General features: G+C 45.9%; 8 protein-coding genes and 1 non-coding gene across 9 annotated transcripts; 4 read left to right on the top strand and 5 right to left on the bottom strand.

Moving 5' to 3' along the window:
• Positions 1–305: 305 nt before the first annotated feature.
• KNAG0Gtrna2V lies at positions 306–379 on the bottom strand. The gene has a single exon. It is a non-coding gene; the product is annotated as a tRNA-Val (tRNA).
• A 3912-nt stretch (positions 380–4291) lies between these two features.
• On the bottom strand, positions 4292–5794 carry MDJ1 (Mdj1p; the record flags this gene model as incomplete). Its single annotated transcript, XM_022608975.1, has 1 exon — positions 4292–5794. The coding sequence occupies one exon, from the start codon at positions 5792–5794 to the stop codon at positions 4292–4294; it is 1503 nt and encodes a 500-aa protein (XP_022465417.1).
• Positions 5795–6482: 688 nt separating this feature from the next.
• Positions 6483–6821, top strand: HSP12 (lipid-binding protein HSP12; the record flags this gene model as incomplete). The annotated part of the gene is made up of 1 exon (XM_022608973.1): positions 6483–6821. One exon carries the CDS (start codon positions 6483–6485, stop codon positions 6819–6821), a length of 339 nt encoding a protein of 112 aa, XP_022465416.1.
• Positions 6822–6916: 95 nt separating this feature from the next.
• Positions 6917–8704, bottom strand: IES1 (Ies1p; the record flags this gene model as incomplete). The annotated part of the gene is made up of 1 exon (XM_022608972.1): positions 6917–8704. The coding sequence occupies one exon, from the start codon at positions 8702–8704 to the stop codon at positions 6917–6919; it is 1788 nt and encodes a 595-aa protein (XP_022465415.1).
• Positions 8705–10210: 1506 nt separating this feature from the next.
• On the top strand, positions 10211–12043 carry KNAG0G01100 (uncharacterized protein; the record flags this gene model as incomplete). Its single annotated transcript, XM_022608971.1, has 1 exon — positions 10211–12043. One exon carries the CDS (start codon positions 10211–10213, stop codon positions 12041–12043), a length of 1833 nt encoding a protein of 610 aa, XP_022465414.1.
• Positions 12044–12491: 448 nt separating this feature from the next.
• Positions 12492–12893, bottom strand: KNAG0G01090 (uncharacterized protein; the record flags this gene model as incomplete). Its single annotated transcript, XM_022608970.1, has 1 exon — positions 12492–12893. One exon carries the CDS (start codon positions 12891–12893, stop codon positions 12492–12494), a length of 402 nt encoding a protein of 133 aa, XP_022465413.1.
• Positions 12894–13252: 359 nt separating this feature from the next.
• CDC4 (SCF ubiquitin ligase complex subunit CDC4) lies at positions 13253–15493 on the bottom strand (the record flags this gene model as incomplete). Its single annotated transcript, XM_022608969.1, has 1 exon — positions 13253–15493. The coding sequence occupies one exon, from the start codon at positions 15491–15493 to the stop codon at positions 13253–13255; it is 2241 nt and encodes a 746-aa protein (XP_022465412.1).
• Positions 15494–16623: 1130 nt separating this feature from the next.
• Positions 16624–18522, top strand: KNAG0G01070 (alpha-mannosyltransferase; the record flags this gene model as incomplete). The annotated part of the gene is made up of 1 exon (XM_022608968.1): positions 16624–18522. The coding sequence occupies one exon, from the start codon at positions 16624–16626 to the stop codon at positions 18520–18522; it is 1899 nt and encodes a 632-aa protein (XP_022465411.1).
• A 1179-nt stretch (positions 18523–19701) lies between these two features.
• KNAG0G01060 (alpha-mannosyltransferase) lies at positions 19702–21786 on the top strand (the record flags this gene model as incomplete). The annotated part of the gene is made up of 1 exon (XM_022608967.1): positions 19702–21786. One exon carries the CDS (start codon positions 19702–19704, stop codon positions 21784–21786), a length of 2085 nt encoding a protein of 694 aa, XP_022465410.1.
• Positions 21787–21918: the final 132 nt, after the last annotated feature.

The following is a 21918-nucleotide window of genomic DNA, read 5'->3' as shown; positions in this document are numbered from 1 at the left end:
AGGAGCATACTATATGTTGAACCAGGTACGTCATGTACTTGTCTCTCTTTTCTTCTGGGCTCAGTGTACTCATATTTTCTTACAATAATCTGTCATTCTTCTTACCTTCTACATAACAGCTCATCTACGAGAGACTAGCACACTAGTCTCTCTTTCTATACGCGCGGTTCAGAAGTAATCACAACCTGCGTCTAGTGAAGACTTTTATGTCACTCTTTACGAAGCTTCACTTGACGCTCAACACTATAGCTACAGTAATAGCCCTAACGGGTAGTATAGTAGCAAAAAAAATTTTGAAAAAATAATGATTTCGCCCAGGATCGAACTGGGGACGTTCTGCGTGTTAAGCAGATGCCATAACCGACTAGACCACGAAACCATTTATTTCTGAAAAAATTGTAAGATGGTATCAATGATAATTAATGTTTTGAGTAAGCTCTAAGGTATTCAAGAGTTCAACAGTGATCAATTGTTTCCCCTCTATATAAGGAATATATAGAAGGAGGATATATAAAGGAAGTGAGACGAGGATTTCAAGGACGGGAATCTGTGGCCTTTATATAATAATTGGTAAAGCTGGATCAGACTGCATTAACTTGGGTCTGTCCGTTCGTTATATGTATATTGTGTGAGTATTTATTAGTGCATGTTGCACAGTGCGTATTGCGTAATGCATAGTAACGGTTGTTTGTCGCTAAGGGTTGCCTTGTGGAAGGGGGCTTATTGTTTGTGTCTCGTATAAGAGAGTTGTTGTCATAACTGAGAACTGTGTGAGTTCGTGATGAGAGCTGTGTCTTGTGATTAAAACTGTGTGAGTTCCATGTTACAGAAAAAATGTTTTAGCCTTTTATTAAAATATTTTTTCAGTGTGCCATATTGAATAAACTAAGGCATGCTCTTGTACACTTTAAGGGTTATAAGAGTTCAACAGTGAACAATTTTGTGTATCTTGTTCTATGTAAGAGACATACAAAAAGATATGATATATAGGAAAAGACACGGAATTCAATAATTGAAATCGGTGGCCTTTGTTTAATAATTGTTGAAGTTGGATCAGACCTCATTGACTTGGATATGTGCATCCCCAAGATGTAAAATCCTTCGAGCACTTGTGTTGTGTTGTGTGTAAACATTGCCTGAGCTTGTAATTGAGAACTGTGTGAGTTCAGTGTTACAAATTTTGGAGAGACCTGTATTTGATAACTGTATTTAATGGTGATATGACCTTTATATTTTTTGCACTTTCAATTCCGTGTCTAGGCCCCACATAGATCGAGGCTACTACAAGATCTTCTCCAAAATATATCTGTACCTCTCCATGTTGTCTATTACGTCACATGTAGAAATAAAGCTAGTGTAATTCCCTCTTGTAAGTAAGCTACATATTGATTATAAAGGTATCGGAGACATCATAGAGTCTTATACACTAGTTTCCTAGTTGCATATTTTTTATCCAAGCAGGTACTAGTTAAAGTTTTACATCAACCCCAGAAAAGGCTTAATTTATTTTCATGGTTTACAGTGGGACATGATGCAAACATCTTTCCATAGGCTTGTTATATATAAATTCTGTATCAGTTTTCTTAATTAAAACTATGACGTGTATGCTTCTATTCCAGATTTTAAACATTTCTTGGTCAAAACTGTTTCTTTTGATTTTGATCTTTATTTGTATTATTGTTATATTATCCCCCGGTAATCCCGTTTTCCATGGAGAAATGCATGTCGTAAACCACTGAAAAATTCAACACTTCTTGTTTTACTCTTCTATGAAATGCATCCATGGTCGTTTCGTTTGTAAATAACACTGTAATCAAACATGGATTTCCCTTTTGATAACTCCACGTTCTCAAATACAATAATTTGGCCAATACATTCCCGACTTTTTTAGTGTCCCTGCAATGTTCATCGAGCAATTTTTAATCTATTTGAAAAATGAGTTAAGTCTCTACATCATTTTACAAAACACTGTAAACTTTGAGCGTTTTCCAGGTTTATCTACATACTTATAAGTGTGCTTACCCTTAGGTGATTGAGGAAGATAACGCCAGATTAATCGAAGATTGAAAAAAACGTTAGAAAAGGCGCTTTGCTGCATAAATTCCTCCCAGAGTATATTGTTTAAAGACGTAGTGTTAAATTTACTACTCTGTATATACTTTTTATTGGAATTATCTAGGACTTACTTGGAGCACTTTGATCATTTAATAGAAATATATTCCATACGGTTGTACTTTTGTTTTATCATGAAATTAAAAAATACTGTGGCCTCAATTATTAGATTGAGGACATATCTGATTTGATCGAAGCTCTCGAAGGATCTTAGCTTGTTGTTGGTTGTTCCTCTGGACCAAGACATCTCAGGATGTAGTTGTTTAACCTGTATTATAGGAATTCTTGCCCTCACCGTAGTGAGAAAGAAACCTCTAAATAAAATATAAAATCAAATATTAATCTTGCTAAAATTCTTCGAGAGAAACGAGCTATATCGTGTGCTTTTATATGGTTAATTCTGAGATGAATAAACCACTTCGTCCACGATACAAAACTTTTCCTATTCGGCTATTCCTAACCAAAGAGGAAATGTTTTGGCTTGTGTTAGCTTTCATTTTACGCGTTACTACCGAATCTGGGTAAAAACGCGTGAATGACAGCTGGCGAGACCACTACCTCAATTGTAGCGTCTCTAATTTTACTTCTTACCGCATTTCTGTATTCATCTGCGGAATTCCAACATGATTGTTATCTGCAAACATATATGTGTATTTATGCCGTATACGTAAAGTATGCAGTTATATCAGTTGTGCTTTCTTGTATCCCCCTTTCTTCGTTAGTTGGATCCTGGATTTAGAGACGGTCTTGAAAGATGTCGGTTCAGATACCTTGAAGGTTAATATATGTTCCGGATAACGGGCCATCCGCATGTCTCGAGTTTGTATACTCAGATGTCGGGTTTATAATGGTTTACAGTACTGTATTAGATAGGGTCATGAGTCCATTCCCAAAGGGAGTTCCCGATTTATCCTCACAGGAAAATAGATTGTGTTTGATTAGAATGTTAAGAAGCTGTTTGATATTCTTATTTACGCCTTATACGTAATTGTACAAACTATATCAGTCGTACTTGCTTAACTAAGTCTAGTTTGCTTGCTTGGTTATGAGAGTTTCACTAATTATATTGTCATTCAAACATTTTTGTTAACTTCTATATATTTTATTACAAATAAATTACAAGCTTATTTATGATAAAATTATAACAGGAAACTAGTGTTATGAATGAGGCTGTGCTTGTTTTGCCGGTCCAAGACAAATGGTATAGACCAAAGCAGCATATGAGAGACTCCTACCAATAGACTGTCCCGAATATGTTGGAAAAAATTGGCACCTTACTCAACAGGTGAATTGAGGGACGAGGTTGACAACATCACAGCACAAAGTTCCGAGGTCTTCAAAGTGTACGACGACTTTGTGTTTCCCCTTTTAGTTATAGAGGGGGTAATTGGCCGAAAAAATCAAACTTTTAGAGGCTCATCCTGAGAATGTTACGACAATAACATAATGGATGGACTTCAATTTGCAATAACTCGAAAATTTTACCCGAGAAGGTGAAAGACTACATAAAGGGTAAATTATATTGCCCTCAGATTATTTTGAAGGAAAAGAGGGTAGAAGAGATGGGCTCTTTTTTGCTCTTTTCTAACCTTGTTTAAAACCCAAAGACATCCGAAACTGGAGTCGTTTCTAAGGGACTCGTAGCAGTGGTGGCCGTTGATTGCCAGGGAAGACATCACTGCGCGGCTCACTGGGAAAATCCCAATTCTAATATCTGGTGTATCCAGCTTTGGAGAGAGTTTGGTCGTGTGCTTAGCGGGCTTATAAACTCTTTTCGATAGATTGGGTAAACATCCCTTGTGTCTTATATGTTAGCTAGCAATTCATTAGCGAGTTGTGAAACAACGAGTAGTACAGTAAAGTTTGAAGAGCAGCAAAAAAGAAATTTGCCACCGTCTCATTTCCCGTCCCTTTTTTATACTTTTTCTAATTGCAGTTCCCCCTTTTCGCTTCATTTAATTTCTTTCCAAAATTTAGCCGCCGAAGTCCTCCCTCTCGAAACCAAATGCGTCTTAGACCCGTCCCTTTGCAAGGAGCACGGTCTTGGGTATTGCTAGGTCGGCTCTCTCTATACTGTTGTTTCTTGTTACGTACTATATTACTGAAGGTGGAGTTTCCTTTGCTATATACAAGAGTGATAAACTCAGACACGACCGTGGCTCTGCTTGCTTGCCTCCGATTACTGACTCTTTCCGCCCTTTATTTTCTTGAATGCGTTGGTGATGAAGTTTTCTAGACGTCCCAACGCGCTGGGTTCATCTGGGTTGGACCCGGAAGCCTCCTTCCCCTGCTCCCGTGTGGGGCCCTCACCGCCTTGATCCTTGCCCCTCATGAACTTGAAATCCGATCTATCCACTGACCGTCTTGCCGTAGTGTCGTTCTTCACATCCGCCAACGCCTCCCACAGACACTTCTCCACCTCTGACGATGGTTTTTTGATGACAATGCGGTACTGCACCTTCATTGCGCCCCTAGACCGCGTGAGGTTGCTACGCGGGACCCCCATATTGGGCACCGTGATGACGTCGCCGCTCTGTGTCCCCGGAGCGACTTTCAAACGGATATGAGACCCGTCCACGGTGGGCACCTGTACTGTCCCCCCCAACGCTGCCGTCGTGATCGGGATCTCCATGGTGTACCATATATCTGACTTGTCTCTAATGGTGAACGTCGGGTCCTCCTCTACGCGGACGTTAACGAGCACGTCGCCCCTAGTCAACTTCACTGACCCAGCGAGTGACGGGTCCAGGGCCACTTCAGGGTACGACCCTTGCCCAGGTATCCTGATGACGTCTCCATCTTGCAACCCATGGGGTAAGTCGACGGTGATCTCTTTCCCCCTGTGGAAATGGACCCCCTCCCCATGGCAGGCCCCACACAGGTCTGAACTGTTCACGGTGGTGCCCTCACCTTGACACTCGTTACAAGTGGACATCATTTGGAACCCGCCGCGGACATGGATCTTGGTCCCCGACCCCTGGCACCCGGGACACTGGTGTCTCGAGGCGCCCTTCTTGATCCCACTGCCACTGCATGTGTCACATGGGTCGAAGACGTTGAACTTCAATTTCACACCGGACTTCCCGAACACTGCGTCTTTGAAGGACATGTTGTACGACACGTGGACGGAGTCCCCCTTGTACTGTCTGTACCCTGACGAGGAGAACGGATTGCGGGAAGCACCAGCGCCGCCTGCCTTAGCACCGCCAGCGCCACCACTCCCACTGAACGCAGCACCAAAGAGATCTTCGAAATTGATCCCGCCAAAATCACCAAACGGCGACGACGACGAGGAAGTGTAACTAGCAAACGGGTTGAACCCTTGCCCCTGGGGGTAGCCACTCCCAGGGCCCCCCGCACCCGCGCCGGCACCAAACGCAGCAGGACCAAACTGATCAAACTGTTTCCTCTTGGACTCATCACTTAGAATCTCGTACGCGTTCTGCAAATCGTGAAACTTCTTCTCCGCCCCGGCCTCCTTGTTTATATCTGGGTGGTACTGCTTCGCCAGTTTATAGTACGCCTTCTTGATCTCTCCCTGAGATGCGGAACTCTTCACACCGAGCACCCCATAGGGATCCTTGATAGTCTGCCTCAGTGTCCTTGAGGCATGGAACAGACGAGGGTGCGTCCTTGCCAAAAGGGCACACGCACGAACCGGACTACACTGCAACCCAAACATACGGCCTGCCTGTGTGTATCGATCGAAGTCATCGACCGGCGTCCTCCCACGTCTGCGCTACTGCAAATAGCGATTATATAATTCTGCAACAGAGAGAAGAGAGAAAAACGAGAAAGGCCAACGGCCCAGGCTGGAATTCGAACCGGGGAGCCCACCCCGGCCCGCCCTCTGTTCTGGAAACTTCTGGAACCGCCCGGGTAAACCCCCGCCCGCTGCCCGGCCCCTCCTGCCCCTCACGTCACACGTCACTGCACCCTCACGGGCAGGCGAGAATTAAGGGCGCACTGCGCCCACGCACCGCACCGCCGCCGCCAGTCAAGCGGTGACGCCGCGGCGATCCCGGCGCCGCGGCGTGCGCACGGCACAGAACGCGCTGCAGTGGCTCCGTCTATCCCCGCACCTGCAAAGGGTACCCTTAAAAATAGCAGCAGTGGCAGTTGCAGCAGCAGTAGTTGTAGTTGTAGTTGTTCTGTTGTCGTTGCCCGCGCAGTGCTGGAGATGGGGAGGGGCTCGGCGCGTATCTCTGCTGGGTCTGTCGCGGTTCCCCGGAATATAAAAGGGAGCAACGGTTGCTGTTTTCTGGGATCTGGTCTGGTCTCTCTTACTTCCACTCTGCTCTTTTTCTGCTTCTGGTCTACTGTCTCCATCACAAACACAACACAACACACATACATACTTACTAGTACAAATGTCTGACGCAGGAAGAAAGGGATTCACCGAGAAGGCCAAGGAGTCGATCAAGCCAGACTCTCAGAAGGGATACTTGGAGAAGGGTAAAGAGTACGCCACTGACGCGGCTGACAAAGTCGGCAGTGCCATGCAACCAGAGAAGGACAAGGGTGTAGCACAGGGTGTATCGGATGCTGCTGGCGAGGGGAAAGATAAGGCCAAGGCGGAAACTACGGGGGAGTCCATGGGTGAACAGGCAAAGGAGTATTTGGACTCTGCTAAGAAGGGGCTGAACGATGCTGTGGAGTACGTCTCCAACAAAGTCTACGGCGGTTCTGAGGAACCCCCAAAGAAGTGATCCCACCTTGGATTCTTATTCTATATATATATACGTATAGCTTCTTTTCTCTCGTATCTTATATTCTAATTTAACCATTTTTTCTTTCTACTACATTATAGGCGGAACACACCGCTCCCCGAGTCTGATCCGATCCCGGATTGAGCCTCCTCTAATAACACTCGCTTGCAATGCTTGAATACACGAAGGTAATCCGTCTCAAACCCAAGAAGGCCGTCGCGGTACTTCTTCCGCTTCTTGCCCCTAATACCAATCACTGAGGCCATCGGTATATCCTCGTAATCGTTAAACACTTTAACAAGTCCAAGTTCTCGTCTGTGTAAACGAACGTACTCGTGTGAAGCAAGTAGATCAGTCACAACTTTACACTGCGGTACAGTGGTACTATTGTTACCGTCGTCGTCGTCTCCAAGTTCAAGTGGTTTGTTCTTGTCCAATTCAATCATCCGATTCACTTGGCGAGTGTGCATGTCCTCAGCACTGGGGCCCATGGTTACCGCTTCTTCAGTGTCCTCCTGTACAGTGTCATCCTCTCCCTTGATCTCATCGTCGTCAACATCAACGTCCTCCACGGGCACGGGCACGGGCTCGGGCGTCTGCGCTTGCGTCTTCCCGTTGATCCGCTTCAAGAACTCCCGACGCTTCACCTCTTGGTCCAGCCCAAACTCGTACTCATCCACAGGATCCTCATCGACACGAGGGTCCCTGTTCACAAGCAGTTCGATCTGCTGCCCCTTGCCAAAAGGCGCAAAGGACTCAGAAACTTTATCCAGACCAGTCTCCAAATGCAAATACAGAAGCCATAACACAACGTCACGTCGCGTCTCCGGTGTGAAAGTCTCCGTGTCTAACACTTGGAACAGATTCACACAGGAGAAATCAGAGGCGTCAGTCACAATGTTCCCTTGCGTCAACAGATTCTGGTTCACCTGCGTCACGTTGTCACATATGTGGAAGATCATGTTCACTACATTGTAGTGGTCCACTTGAGACTCCGATACTGACTCTCGTAGGCCCGTTTCAACAACAGGCTCGTTACCGAGGGGCAAGTTCTTCAGGATCGACTTCAACCGCGGTGTGTCCTGCAACGATTTCGGGTCCACGTTATGCAACTGGAGACAGGGCACAGAGTGGAAAGTCCGCAATTGAGACGTCATCTCCAAGTAAAAATTGATCGTTGTGTTTAACCGGCCGATGTTCACGAGGAACGCAAGGAGACATGTCGAGAAGGATACTTGTGGGTCCGTCAACAACTTCTCCCGTAACACTTTTGAACACTTCCCAGACGTGGCGAGACACAGCACGTACAGTTGCGAAAAGGTCAACTTCTCGTTCATGAAGAACTTCCTCGCGTTGAATTGCCAATCTGTCACGTTCACCACCGCTGGGTCCTCCTCAGAACGGCCTGGGACCATCAGAAACGAATAGTGGTTCTTGAATATGTTGGTGAACAGGGCACGCTTGTCGTCCATCAGACTCCGCAGGAAAGTGTACTGTACATCCCGCCTACTGAAAAAGGACCCATCCGGTTTCTTCAAATGCCTGTTATACTTGCTCGTCTCTCGCGCCTGCCTCCTCTTGCTTGGGGGCGGGTGTCCAGGGGGAGGACCCCTCTTACGCTGTGGATCAACCCGACGAACAGTCACCATCGAAGTGTTATCCTCCGACTGAGTCGATTCCCCACCGGTATCACCATCCTCATCGAAATCGCTGTTCAAAATAATGGAACTGGTCATCGGTTTCGACAACGGCTGCTGCACTTGCACCACTGTCTGCGATCCGACCATCGGCACCACCCCAGCAGCCCCACCCCCGTTCACAGACCCACTCGATACAGGCTCCTGAAACACATCGTGTATGGGATCGTACACTCGTCTGCCCATCGCTACACACTTCGTCAAAAGTAGGAAAACTCGCTTGTTCGGATGACCTACACCAGACAAATCCCAGCAATGAAATACTCTATATATACGATTGGCAGCGCACGTATGAGCTTATTTTAGTACCACCAATTTTCCCCTCAAACTTCTGTCTCTTTCTGAACTCACTTCCTATACCGAAAGCAGCACAGAGCGTTAAGAACTAGCAACCTGAGTGGGGGAGTGAGAGGGAGCGAGATACCCCAAAAACTACCCACGTCCCAGAGTGCAAACACATCTTTTTTACCAAAGAAACAGCATATCGTAATCCCAACTGTCGCCGTCGCCGTCACGGACAGCTGAAATCGTGAAAAAACTGCGGAAACTCTCAAAAACGATACGGATTGACCCTCAAACGTCCCGTCTCTCCTTCAAAATCTCTCTCTGTTCTATTTTTCCTCCGCTGCGACTTCTCAGCCTTTTTTCCGTGACTTCCGCGAAAACGAAAAAATTTTCATTTTTTAGCGGTCACGTGGGAGTCACGTGCGGGTCACGTGGTAAAGAAGGTTGGTGGGTGGTTACACATGGATACAAAGGGTGTCATCGCGTTCGAGAGTACGTTGTTTTAGAATCTATAGCAGCTTGAAGAAATAGAATCGATTGACTCTAAATTTCTCTTCACCTTTAACTCTCCGTTAAATCTATAAAAAGGCCTATATGCTGATTAAAAAAGAATCCACAGCACCTATCAAAAGCATCGTAGAATGCAGCAAGTAGGGGTAGGATGTACTTAGTTGTCTCTGTCAAGTTCTAGGTGTCCTTTTGTGGGAGATATCCGGTGATGGTAATAGTAAAATTACTGAATCAGTTGACAGATTGGCCTGTGGGGTTAGAACAACCCAATGATCCCTGCAGCCGTTATTTACAGGCTCAATTCTACATAAAGTGTTACGTAACACTACAAGAGGAATATCTCGACGATAACTTCTTGATAAAAAGTTTTCTTATAAAACAGGCAGTTTGGGATGATCACATTCTGATGTCACATCCTAACATGTGCAGCTTCATTTCTCCAACATAGATCTTGCAGGTGTATGTTCTCAAAAAATAGTACAACTCTACCGTAAAATTACTTTAGGTCTAGCTTTCTTTAACAGGAACTGCCTCCCATAAAGCTATCACGGTACATTGGTTCTTCATTTACAAGATTTCAGGAAAGTATCAAGTTGCTGTCATGGATCCTGGGACTGGCAAATTTGGCTACTGATATGTTCCCTTACAATGTAGTACAGATCTTACAATAGACTACAGAACCAGAAAACGTTTCTTTTTTGCTCATTTGTCCCAAATAGGAATAATTGACTTTGTGTCACAAACTTATAGTTTCTTCCGGAAAATAACAAGATTTTGAATCAGATCACAAAACCTATTTAGCCTTCAATCACCTTAATCTTTACCTATTTCTTCTCTCTTCCGACCAGATCCCCACTCGTACAGCCAGAAAAATCACTACGACACCTTAAGCATCTAATGAATTTTGTTACCTTCATCGAGAAAGCCACCAAGGCCAAAAGAACCGTGAAAGCACGCTTTGTGAATCTCTTCACCAGGGAAGAAGTGGAAACCTACGAACTGGAAATCAAACACTATGTCCGCCCAAAGGGCTGCACCACATGCATGGGCCGGACCCCCTACTGTGTGTGCGACCTTATCGAGAAAGTAGACGCGGGGCTGATCGCCTGCGACGAAGCTTTGGTCTCCTACATCCATGAGCAAGAGGAAATCAGGTACGCCATGGTCCAGGAGCAGGACAGACAATGCAGCGCGGCAATCAAGAAGGCTGTTGAGGAGGCAGAGTACCCTCAACCCAAAGAGGGCTGCATGTTCAGCTCGGAGATCCCAAGCGCCGTTACGGCGCTGTTCAACGCTCCCTTCGCCAACAGGGGCGCCCAGTCCCGTGCCGCCCCAACTGAGAACCAGCCACCGCCATCCCTAGATCCAAGGGAATCACAGGCCCCATCACAGGTTCCACCACAGGTCCCATCCACAAGCGAGCACTCTAAATTGAGGTTCCAGCGCGTTGTCGCAAGAGCCCGCCAAGCAAAAGCCATTTCTCATCCGATAGAAGCCCAGAAACCGGCACCACGCCCCACAGAAACCACTGTACACTCGGTTCCTAGTGGCAGACCCCTCTCCATCATCTCTCCCAATTCCGTTGCGAACACCCACCCCCAAGGGTTAGTACCTCCGCAAAACAACGTCCGCACTGCCCCCAACAGTACAGACCTTGGAGTAGCTATAGGAAACGATGAGATGTGCGAGGAGGGTCTTGACGACGGTGCCCGTAGAAAAGGCAGAAACGGCAGGATCGGCTGGATTGACAGGGTCTCCAAAGACAACAGGAACGGCTACGACTATGCCTTGAACAACTACGGCGACCACGACCCGGACATCACTCCAAGGTTCAGAACCATAGACACACACGACCTTCGCCGCTGGAGAAGGTTCAGGGACGCTTCGCGCGCAGAGTACACCAGGGCGCAAGCAACCATCAAGGAAATCAAACGGGCCTCACTGGAATTCCGGCTGCGGAAGATCAAAGGCATGAAGGACACAGTGAAGACAAGGACAACAGCACTGTACCGGAAGCTGTTCGAACACAGCCCGGACCCTGAGGAGCCCGCGCTCCCTACTCGTCCTGTCGACGCCCCGGGATGCGGTGATGCGGATGGATATAGTGCCGCAAAGCTGATGTTCACACGTCTTTTGAAGCTCGAAGAAGAGACGTGGCGCAAGTACAAACACAGCCTGCACGGCTCACTGTGGCTAGACTCTCTGATTGCAGCGAATATAGACGGCAACGACTACCGCGGTCATATCTGCGATAGCATCAGAACCGAAGTCGGCAATCTGACAGGCCTGCTGCAAGACAAGCTGGCCCTCCTAGGAAAGTATCAAGAACACAACCTCACCACGATGAACAACATCAGCCGGTGTCTCGAGACCGGACGCCAATTAAGACTCACCATGGAGCAGGCCCCCGATGCAACGTCTAGAAGAAAGGCGAAAGGGGAGTACCTGCTCTACAAGGACAGGCTGATGGTGAAACTGCATCGTGTGCTGGACTCCCTCGACATGATGGACAGCAGGTACGCCAGCGAGGTCGAGCTCTTCTCGCGGCTGGTCTCCGAGAAAAAGGAGGTGTACCGGCGATTACATGGAATGGACTTGCGCCACGGCATTCCCGTGAGAGTCCAGGAGAAGATCGCCTGGCTCCGCTGCATGGAGGCTGATAAACCCAGCCTAGGAGTAAGAGTCAACATGAAGATTGGCGAGGTATTGGACGCGTTCGACATCCACTAAACCGCGTCCTCCCCGATTATCAGTGTGCCACTGCCCTTCCCGCACTTCCCAAACCTGGTGCGTCACCTGTACCAACGTTGCTTTATCAATATTCTTATAGTTTCGATATTAATGTTTCAATATTCTAGCCGGCCCCCTCGTAGTCTTCAAAGTCCTACCAGGATACCTGGCAGGGCTCTTGCAGTGTACATAGTTCTTGGGGCGATTTGTCCAGTGGTGGCTCTTCTGGAAAGGGAACCTTTCGATGGCGTAACTTTATTTTACGGATTGAAAAAATATAATATAGACAAAGGACACTGCTAGATTTTGAATATAGTATGCCTTCCGAACAGATATTCAATTAGACGTTGTCGTCCTGTGTGGCTCACTACCATCCGACCTGACTGATAGAATCTCAGAAATGAGAAATGGTTCTATTAATATATTTTACAGAGATTAGAGATCGTTGTTAAATAGAGCTTGGACCCACTTCGAATGAACTCATTTCAATCGGGGTATCGTCGCCATAATCAGCATTAAATAGGGAATCATATCCTGGACGACTCCTGTCCAAGGTCCATATTTCGAAAAACCAAGCTACCACTCGAACAAGAACGTAGATTGCGGCGACGCTGCAGACAATCGAAAGTATCTTCCTTATCGTCCCAACCCTGTCAAATGTATTAATCGTCCTGTACCGTATCACAACATTGACTCCCAAAAGAAACGTTACCACGGAACAAGTTGCAATTATGAAGCCAAAGACAACCAACCTTGCATTAATAGACCTTCTCTGATCTGTTGCGATCATTGGGTAGGCTTTGAAGGGGCCATATCCAAACAGTTTCTGTTCGCTAGATGTGATGTGCATTATCTCGGATGGTGTCTTACATCGGTCAGTTGCATGACCAATATAATCTGCCCTGAATTGAAATTCACCGTTTTATATACCGCGACCTCCTTAGCTTATAGCATCGTGCACCTGAACCGATTTTTTTCTCACTCTTTTTTTATTTCAGGGTGCACTTTGACACAACGACCAGTCCGTATAACGGAGATGTGGTAGAAGTTCGAGACCTGCCAGTACTTAGAGATGCCCGAACACTTCGATATCGTTCTGCTCGATGGGACCATGGAACATGTAATGAAGATGTGACATATAACCCTAATTTTTTCTTATATACGCTGCTGACAATGTATTTCACAATGTCTATATATTTAAATCGGGGCTTACTCCTGAGCCGTACTACTGGACCCGCTGACTCCGAAGTCTAGAATTTCGATATAGCTCTTATTATTCCTTTCCACTGCGGCCACTAAGATTTGGCCCTTGAAGTTGACAGACCATATTTGCTCCGCATCTTCCAAGAGATCTGAATGTACGAGTTTCCCAGTCCTCAAGTTGTAAATGTTGAACTGGCCCTCTGAGCCGCTTACCAACAGGTTATCATTAGCAAAAAATGTGGTGATGGCGCCTAGGTTGCTGTGGTGGTAGGCAAACTTACGCACATATGTGTCTGCGTCCCACCCCTTCAAGGAACCGTCTGCAGCAGCACTTAATAGGAACTTGTTGGACAGTCTCAGCAAACCGACCAACGAAGTGTGGCCGTTTAAAACTTTGTACGAGTCACAAACTCTGGTGCACGGTATCCCGGAGTTCGACACTGGCTGACAGTTGCCATTTTTTCTGATGTTCTTCAAATCCCATATTCTGATCGACGAATCCATGCTGGCGGAGATACACCGCTGTCTGCGATGATCGTAGATCGTGGAGTATATTCTATCCGAATGACCAGATAGGATGTACAGACATTTCATCTGCATGATGTCCCATACCATCAATGTATTGTCGTACGATCCACTGATCACAATCTTCCCGTAACCGGAAACTGTACGGACAGATGCCAAATGGCCTCTCAAGATACCGATAAAATAGGGGTTGTCCTCCGGAGCGTCATAGACAAGCGGGAGTCTATCGGGGGCAGTATCATCCTCTCTTCTGTTATAAATATTCCTATCCAAGCTCCAAACGTGCAACGTGTTATCTCTGGATCCAGTCACAATGTATTTAACTCCGTTGTACTCCACGATATCCAAACATCTCACGGTCGAAGTGTGGCCCTTGAATACGTGCGTGCAGCAGCGGCGCTTGATATCCCAAACACGAACACTACGATCAGTGGACCCACTGACTATGATCCCGTCACAGTCGTATTTCAAAGCCCAAACACCGCCCTCATGACCGCTCAATTCAAGCAAAAATTTCTTGGACTTTGCATTGTACACCCTGATCATCTTGTCGTCAGCGCCTGTGATCACGTAGTCGTCCTCATATTGCAGACATGTGACCACACTGGTCATGTGGCCCCTCAAGGTGGTTCTCTGTGGGACAAAATCTATGTTGTACCAGTTTTTAAGAACACGGAAATTCTTCAGGAAATCTGGTTTGAATGCATTTTCGATGTTTTGTACCTCAGGATATGAGCTCCTCAGGTTGATCAAATAATCCCCAAATCCCTCTTTGGTCACGAGACTCTCTGAGATCAATAGATGCCTCCACAGGTGCGGTGTGTCATCTATCTGTTTTTTCCAGGACCGAGAAACCAATGAGCTGTGCACAATATCCGTGAATGGCAAATTCATAAGAATCTTCATTGATATTTCCAAAGGTAGAGAGGTAATAAAGTCTCTCCTCAAGTTATCCTTGATCAGCACATTGAGATCTGTCAGTTGACTTCTATTCAACTGGCACACTAGGCTGTATGCGAGGTTCTGTAGTTCCAAAGCGTTTAAACATTTAATGAGACTGCTTGGCCTCTTGTCATCTTCCTCCGTGTTATCACTATGATCTTCCAAAGATTTTCCCTCCGGTGTGCTGGCACCAGATGAGGCTATAGGCGACAGCGGCAATGCTTCATCTGGTATTGAACCATCGAGTGAACCGTGTTCTGTAGGTCTTGACATTGCGCTACTCGCCGTGGATGCGACAACAGAGTCATCTTCATCGTCACCAGAGTTTAGAGCTGAAGTTATGTTACTCGATGGGGAAGACGAACTATTTGTTTTGCTCGATACCTGTGCTGTTGAGAGCACTTGAGAGCGCTCCGACACAGCGTTCGACTCTGTTTCCTTCACGGCTCCAAATTCCATCTTCTGCTTCTTGTTCAACGGTTCATCCGTAGACCCACTTCGCGCTCTTTTCAACATGCCACCGCTGGCCCTCTCATTAGCAGCGGCTTCACGGGGCTGATGTCGTCCAAACGCAAGTGGGACGGTCCCTCTATTCTTAGTACTGTTTTGACCAGGTTTCTCCCTAGCCAGCGGGTCACTGTCATCTCTATGCGTTCTTGTCGTTACACTCGTACCCTCTTCGATGCTGTTGTTACCCAACACATTCTTGTAGTTGGCGAGAGTGTACCTGTATGGTACGGGGATACCGCGCAGCGGATACTTTGCAGGGTGGTGTGACATATGATGAATATATTTACTTGTAAAAAAAGGCTCTCTTTGACTAGTGTATGCAGTGCAGGGGGTTCTCCTCTGTCGTTTGGTGGTGAAGTGTTGGTGGGCCTCTCGTTGCTGACCAGGTTAAAAGAAAAATGCAGGACCAACAAACTATAACGGTGTAAAATAATAAACGCACCCAAACACGTTATCTCAGGACCGTCGGCGGAGATGGGAGAGGTGTTAGACCAAAGGCAAAAGGAGCGAGCTCTTCGAACTGGTCTGAAACTTCCACTTCATTGTGTAAATTTCAACTGGAACTAAGGAAAAAAAAAATTCCTCGAGAAAAATCGCGGTTTAGTCACTTTTGGGCCTCTCCGTTCTCCTCATCGGACTGGACGGTGCGATGCTTGTCGTTGCAAGGTGGGTATTGAACAGTGACCCTGAGAGACGTTCTTGTAGCTGGGTTTGGGGAATTCTTGAGATGTAGTAATTAGTAACTGAAGGACCAGCTGCCGAGGCTTGAGTATAATATGGTGAATTTAAGAGGAAGAAAAAGACGGTTGGTAGCCCGTTTAAAAGAAACCGCTACCGTCGTTATACCACTAAACGTCTACAGATGATTAGTATTATGCAAGCAACTACATACCAGTCTATCTACATCGTTTAGAAGAGGAGGCAAGATCAGCTCCACAATTCTTGAGACGTCTATCCTCCGATGATGTAACATGCCCCTCAACTCAAGTTGAAAAAGAAGTCTTGCTTAAAATGTGCTCAAAAGGAGTATTCCTAGATAGTACTCGGGCTGCAAATCCCTGGAGGAAGCAGAACAAAAAAATTTGTCTTCGCTCAACCCGTTTCCGTCTCTTCTTTTGTTGCTTATCTAATTTAAAGGTTGGCCCATACCCAATTTCCTCTCAAGGGATTGCCTCGTGCAAACAGGTGGTGATTGTCCACATCAACGTCGTTTCCTCTTCTTCCCCTCTTCTTGGTCTGCCATTTTTTTCTTTTTGGGTCGTTTTCAGAACAAAAATGGAAACAAGTCAACCTGATCGGTAAGGCATCGCTTCAAGCCAAACGAAATTCCAGACTGTGTGTGCAATAGTCCCAACTCACACATAGTTCGGTAGGGTGTTACGTCGGGTTGTGAGCTGATAATGATTTTGTCCCGTTCTTTGCGATGGAGAAGGCAAAATGCGAGACGGGTACTGCTTCTTGCGCTTCTCGGACTGCTCATTGTATATTTATCACATGACAACACGCCGGGCCGCAATGCCACTAGACCTGTCATTGCTGGGGACTATGATAATGCAACATCGCCGTACCATGGGTTTTTCCAAGGGAGTACCTTCAAGAATGATATTGGTTCGAAGGATTCTGAAAATATCTTGTCGAACATCAGATCAGCGAGTCCTCAATCACCGTTTGCCCTCATTGCCAAGCATGTAGGTGAGGACAAATTCCGTCGTATGGCCAAATCGAAGAAATGCCAATTGTTAATGAAGACCGTGCTGGAACAGGGCTCGGGACTGGACCAGAGTACATTACCTATATCTGTCGAAATCATGAGAATATACGCTTACTGCTTTCTTGGGGACGATCCACTTTACCCCTGGGACATGCTTGACGAAAGTACACCAGAAGAGACGCTCGCCACTACAACCCGATTCACCAAACTGGTCTTCCCCTTTCTTGAGACAGGTGACTTCGATACTCAAATATTATGGCCGCTTGTATACGATCTTTCTCAAAAGGGTGAGTATCTAGAGGATTTACTTTTGTCTGTCCCCGAGTTAGACGGGGTGATTATACAAAACAACTTCAATTTCTGGATCAATTGGTCGCAAGCTGCCTCTGGGAGAGGTGTGGTAATTACCATGGGAGACAACGATGTAGATATGTTCGGGAGACTTGTACGTGTTCTTGAGAATTTGGAGAACGATATCCCGATCCAAGTGGTCACCACCGGTAAAGAGATGAAACCCCAATTTATCCAGCAATTACGCGAGTACACTGTGCAGACAGGTCAACGTATCCAACTTGTTGACTCTTCCCCGATGCTGGACAGACTGTACGTGGCCTTTAAGATCACAAGGTTCTTGAACAAGTGGGTTGCCACCATCTTCAACACTTTTGAGGAGGCCATCTTGATAGATGTCGACAGTATCCCCTTCGTGCCGCTGTCCACGTTCTTCGAGATCGAGAGTTACAAAACAACTGGCATATACATGTACAGAGACCGGGATATAAAGCACGAGCATGCGCCGGAAAAATGTATAGCTGATTTCCGGAATCTGGAGCCCTCTGTTCAAGAGACGGATTTGATTGGTACATCGTTACGGTTTGATCTCTCTCAGAGCAACGACTTGCAAAGACAGCAGCAGAACGGTGAGAGTATTACGATAGAGGAGGTCATTTACAAGAATTTTTTCCACAACTACAACCTACACCAAGTAGACAGTGGTCTTGTGGTCATCAACAAGCACAAGCAGTTACACTCGTTACTTCTAGCATTCCAATTACATTTGAGCGGTGTCTTTGAAAAATGTGTCCATGGGGACAAAGAGTTTTTCTGGTTGGGTCCTTTACTCTCCGGTGTCGACTACACGATTGACCCACTTGGTAGCAGTGTCATTGGCCAGTTTTATGAGGACAACGGGAAAACGGGTATCTGTGCACCCCAAATGTCTCACTTGAACGATTTTGATCAATTGATGTGGACCAACGGGGGGCTTAAAATTTGTAAGTTTAAGGGAGCCGCAGCCAACGATTTTGACAAATATCCTGATTTCTTCACGAACAGGTACAGTACTGTTGACAATCTAGACTCGATATACAATTCCCCGCTGGCCATTGAGGGAGCAATTGTACCGGACCCAGAGTCCTTGCCCTGGATGCAGACAAGAGAGTGTCAACAGTTCCGTTTTTGCGCGTATGCTGTTAGTGACGAATCTGGCGGGAATACTGTTGGGAAGCGCGTTATATTCAACCCTGTTGATGCCGCCAAGTACAATGAAATTTCGTTTGTATGGAATAATCCAGCTTTTGTTTCGTAAAGTGACGTGGAGACCTAGCCGCAGTGTGTTTACAGATAGAGTGGGCTGGCCACATTTCTTCCGGGATAATTTCTATTCCGAAAATATTGAAAAACAAAGGAAAGAGAGATTACCATAATAGCTTATGAGAAGAGGTTGTGCATTGGACGACCCGCTCATCATAGTGTTGATCTACCAAGCTTGCATATGTACAATCAACTTACTGACTGTCCATCTTCCCCCATATATAAATCCCCTAGATCACCCCATATACTCATATCGAATAGGGGGGGGGGGGTTCAAGGCACAAATCAACGTGGGATCCAATGTTAAATGGTCGAGACGGAAAATCGCCCAATGGAACAGTGCGTTGTAGTTTGTTTGCTTTACGGACGAGCGAGATTGTCGGTGCGTCACTTACGAGGCATTTTAGATAAGACATTATAGATAGATTGAGTTAAACGTGACGGTGACGTGACGTTCACTGACAACCGCTGCTTCAATCTGCAGAGTCTTTCTTGTCGTTGTTCCCCATTCTACGCAGTTTTTCGTGCCGAGAAAGAAAATTCTGTATTTTTTTAGTGGTAGTAGTAACGCGGCCCACATGGGCGAGAGAGGAGCGCGGCTCAGGCACGAAGACAAATGCAAAGAGTAATTTCCAGTATGTGCGATGCTTGCTGCGCTCTCTGGAACAAGAACACGCACGCCAAGACATTCGTGGCGTCGATGTAGAAGCGATTTGCTGCGGCATCATTTGATTGGATGCACGTGTTTGTTCGCCGGAGTGCATTCCCAAGACATCATTTTTTTCTGACACGGCGTTTTTTTTTTCTCTTGGCTTTTTCCGGGGCGAGAGACTTGCTTGCTGGCAGTAAGCGGGGCCCCAAAGAGGAAATACGTTAGGAATCTTAAATATTTTTAGCACATTGCCGTTTTGGTACTATCGTCCCCTTTGGGACGTGTTGTTTCCTGTATTTTTTGCTTTCTTTTTTTTCTTTCGGTTTTCCCCTATTGAAACTGGGCGACGCGCTCTCACCTGATACACGCGCGTGCAGCCGGTTGTGCCAGCTGGCATCGCATCCATTCCTGTCACCGTTTTATATATTGGAACGGTGTTTCTTCGTTGGATTGATCTTCGGACCACCATATTTTTTTGTTGTTGTTATTGTAGCCGGGATCCCTAAGGGCAGCGGAGTCGGTATGATGTTTGGAGTCCCGCCGAACGTGATCGCGTACCGGTGGTTGCGGTTCAAAACGAGGAAACTGGCATTGTTGGTGTTGCTTATATGTACCATTGCAGTGACGCTGTACAGTACAAACCTCGTGCAACAGACACAGTTGCTACAGGAGGGCGCGCTTCAGTGGAGCAATAGGACGTTTTTCCCAGCGTCTACAGAGGTATCGTCTAAAGTCGCGTTTGTAAACGATAAAGATTATAAGATGAAGTTTCCAGATAATGTGGATCTCGAACATTTCCCTTTGGCAAAACCAATCTCAACTTTCCATTTGACTAAAAAAATGCTACGAGTGCTCAAGACTGGAGCTGGGAGACATTATGGTACTGGATTTCTCAAGTTTTTTGGACATAAGGCACACAATAAGGGCAAGAAAAATACACACCTAAACCATCAGATGACTCACGTCTGGAGAGGTCTCAGTAGGAGGCAACAGTGTGCGCATCTGATCAATGGGTTGTACTACAACAGTCTGTGGACCAACGAGGATATTATGCGGAATTACGAGAATGAAGGACTGGGGAGGATGGTGTTCCAAATGATGGCTGAACGGTTGCGTGTCTATGATTACTGTTTCTTACAGGAGAGTGAGGACTTGAACGTTGTGTTCGCTACAGAGCCGCTTCTCTCAAGTGAGTACACAGTGGAGGACTTCAACGTAAGGATGTTTCCCTTCTTGCAGTTCTCGGACGATAAGTTGATGTGGCCCGATGTGATCGATGTTTCGGAAGGTGTAGTGTTACCACCGCCCAATATTGAGGACATGTCGATTCGTGACTTTAACGCGAATTTCTGGGCTAATTGGGCACAGTATAGTGAGGGGAAAGGTATAGTCTTGACAATGAGGGAGAGCGATTCGGGCATGTTTTATAAACAGTTGAACACTTTCAAAGAATTGGGGAACAAATTGCCAATACAGGTCGTTACCACAGGTAAAGAGGCCACTAATAAATTTGTTGAAACGTTGGGGAAACTGGCAAAGAAGACTGAACAAAAAATTTACCTTGTAGATGTCTCTAAACTCTTAAAGCCAGATTTCGTACAGGATAAGATCATCAATTTCTTGAATAAATGGATTGCCACAATCTTCAACACTTTTGAGGAGGAAGTGTTCATCGATGTCGATGCCATCTCATACGTGCCAATGCAGGATTATTTCCAGACTGAAAATTACAAGGATACAGGGATCTTGATGTTCAGGGACAGAACGTTACTCCAAGAAAATACTTTCAAAAGGTGCACTGACTTGTTGATCGAAGCAGAACCCACAAAGGAGGAGGTAAGACTCATTGGGTCCAGACAGATGTTTGATTCACTGTGGTTGAAGAAGAACGACGATGTGCCCGATAAAGAACTCATGTCCACTGAAGCAGAGGTTTACCGTAACTTTTACGAAAGACTGAAATTGCACCACGTTGACAGTGGACTGATTGCAATCCACAAGAAATACAAACTGACTGGGGTGTTGATGTCCTTCTTTTTCAACCTAGATGCAAGATTGAGCAGCTGTGTTTACGGTGACAAGGAGTTGTTCTGGCTTGGACAGTTAGTCGCTGGTGAGAGATTCGCTATAAACCAAATGGAGGGTGGTATTTTGGGCGCTGTATCCGAAGAAGTCGTTACTGAAGATGATGGCAAATCGAAGAAGGTAAACTACAACATTTGTAGTACACAAATCGCACACATCGATGAAAATAATAAACTGTTGTGGTCCAATGGTGGTCTAAGGACTTGCAAATTTTTGAACTCTGCAGGAAGTGATTTCCAATCCAATGAAGAATATTTTGCTAGCAGGTATGGTGATGCGGAAACGCTGCAGAGAGTTTATGATTCGCCGCTACCGATAGATGGTGTCATAATACCAGATGCCCAAAGGGATCCCTGGATACAAATTAAAGAATGCGCGAATTACGTCTACTGTGCGTTTGCAAGGACGGACAGTTCAGGGAAATTGATTGGTGATGGCTATCTGGCAACTTTTGAGGACGCAGATAGACGAGAGTATAACGAAATTTCAAAGATATGGAATAATGCGGAACTAGAATCGTGATATGTTAACTTCTCGAGAAATTTCCTGTGATCTATAGAGTCTTTCTCCTGTTCCTGCTGTGTATGATGAAAAGCAGAGCCAGTGTAGCCACCGAACTCTGATATAGGCTATTGTAATATATTAATATATGTA

Source organism: Huiozyma naganishii, chromosome 7, assembly GCF_000348985.1.
Source record: "Huiozyma naganishii CBS 8797 chromosome 7, complete genome".
Classification (NCBI taxonomy): domain Eukaryota; kingdom Fungi; phylum Ascomycota; class Saccharomycetes; order Saccharomycetales; family Saccharomycetaceae; genus Huiozyma; species Huiozyma naganishii.
The sequence above is the reverse complement of the archived record's forward strand: the minus strand, read 5'-3'. Positions and strand labels throughout refer to the sequence as shown.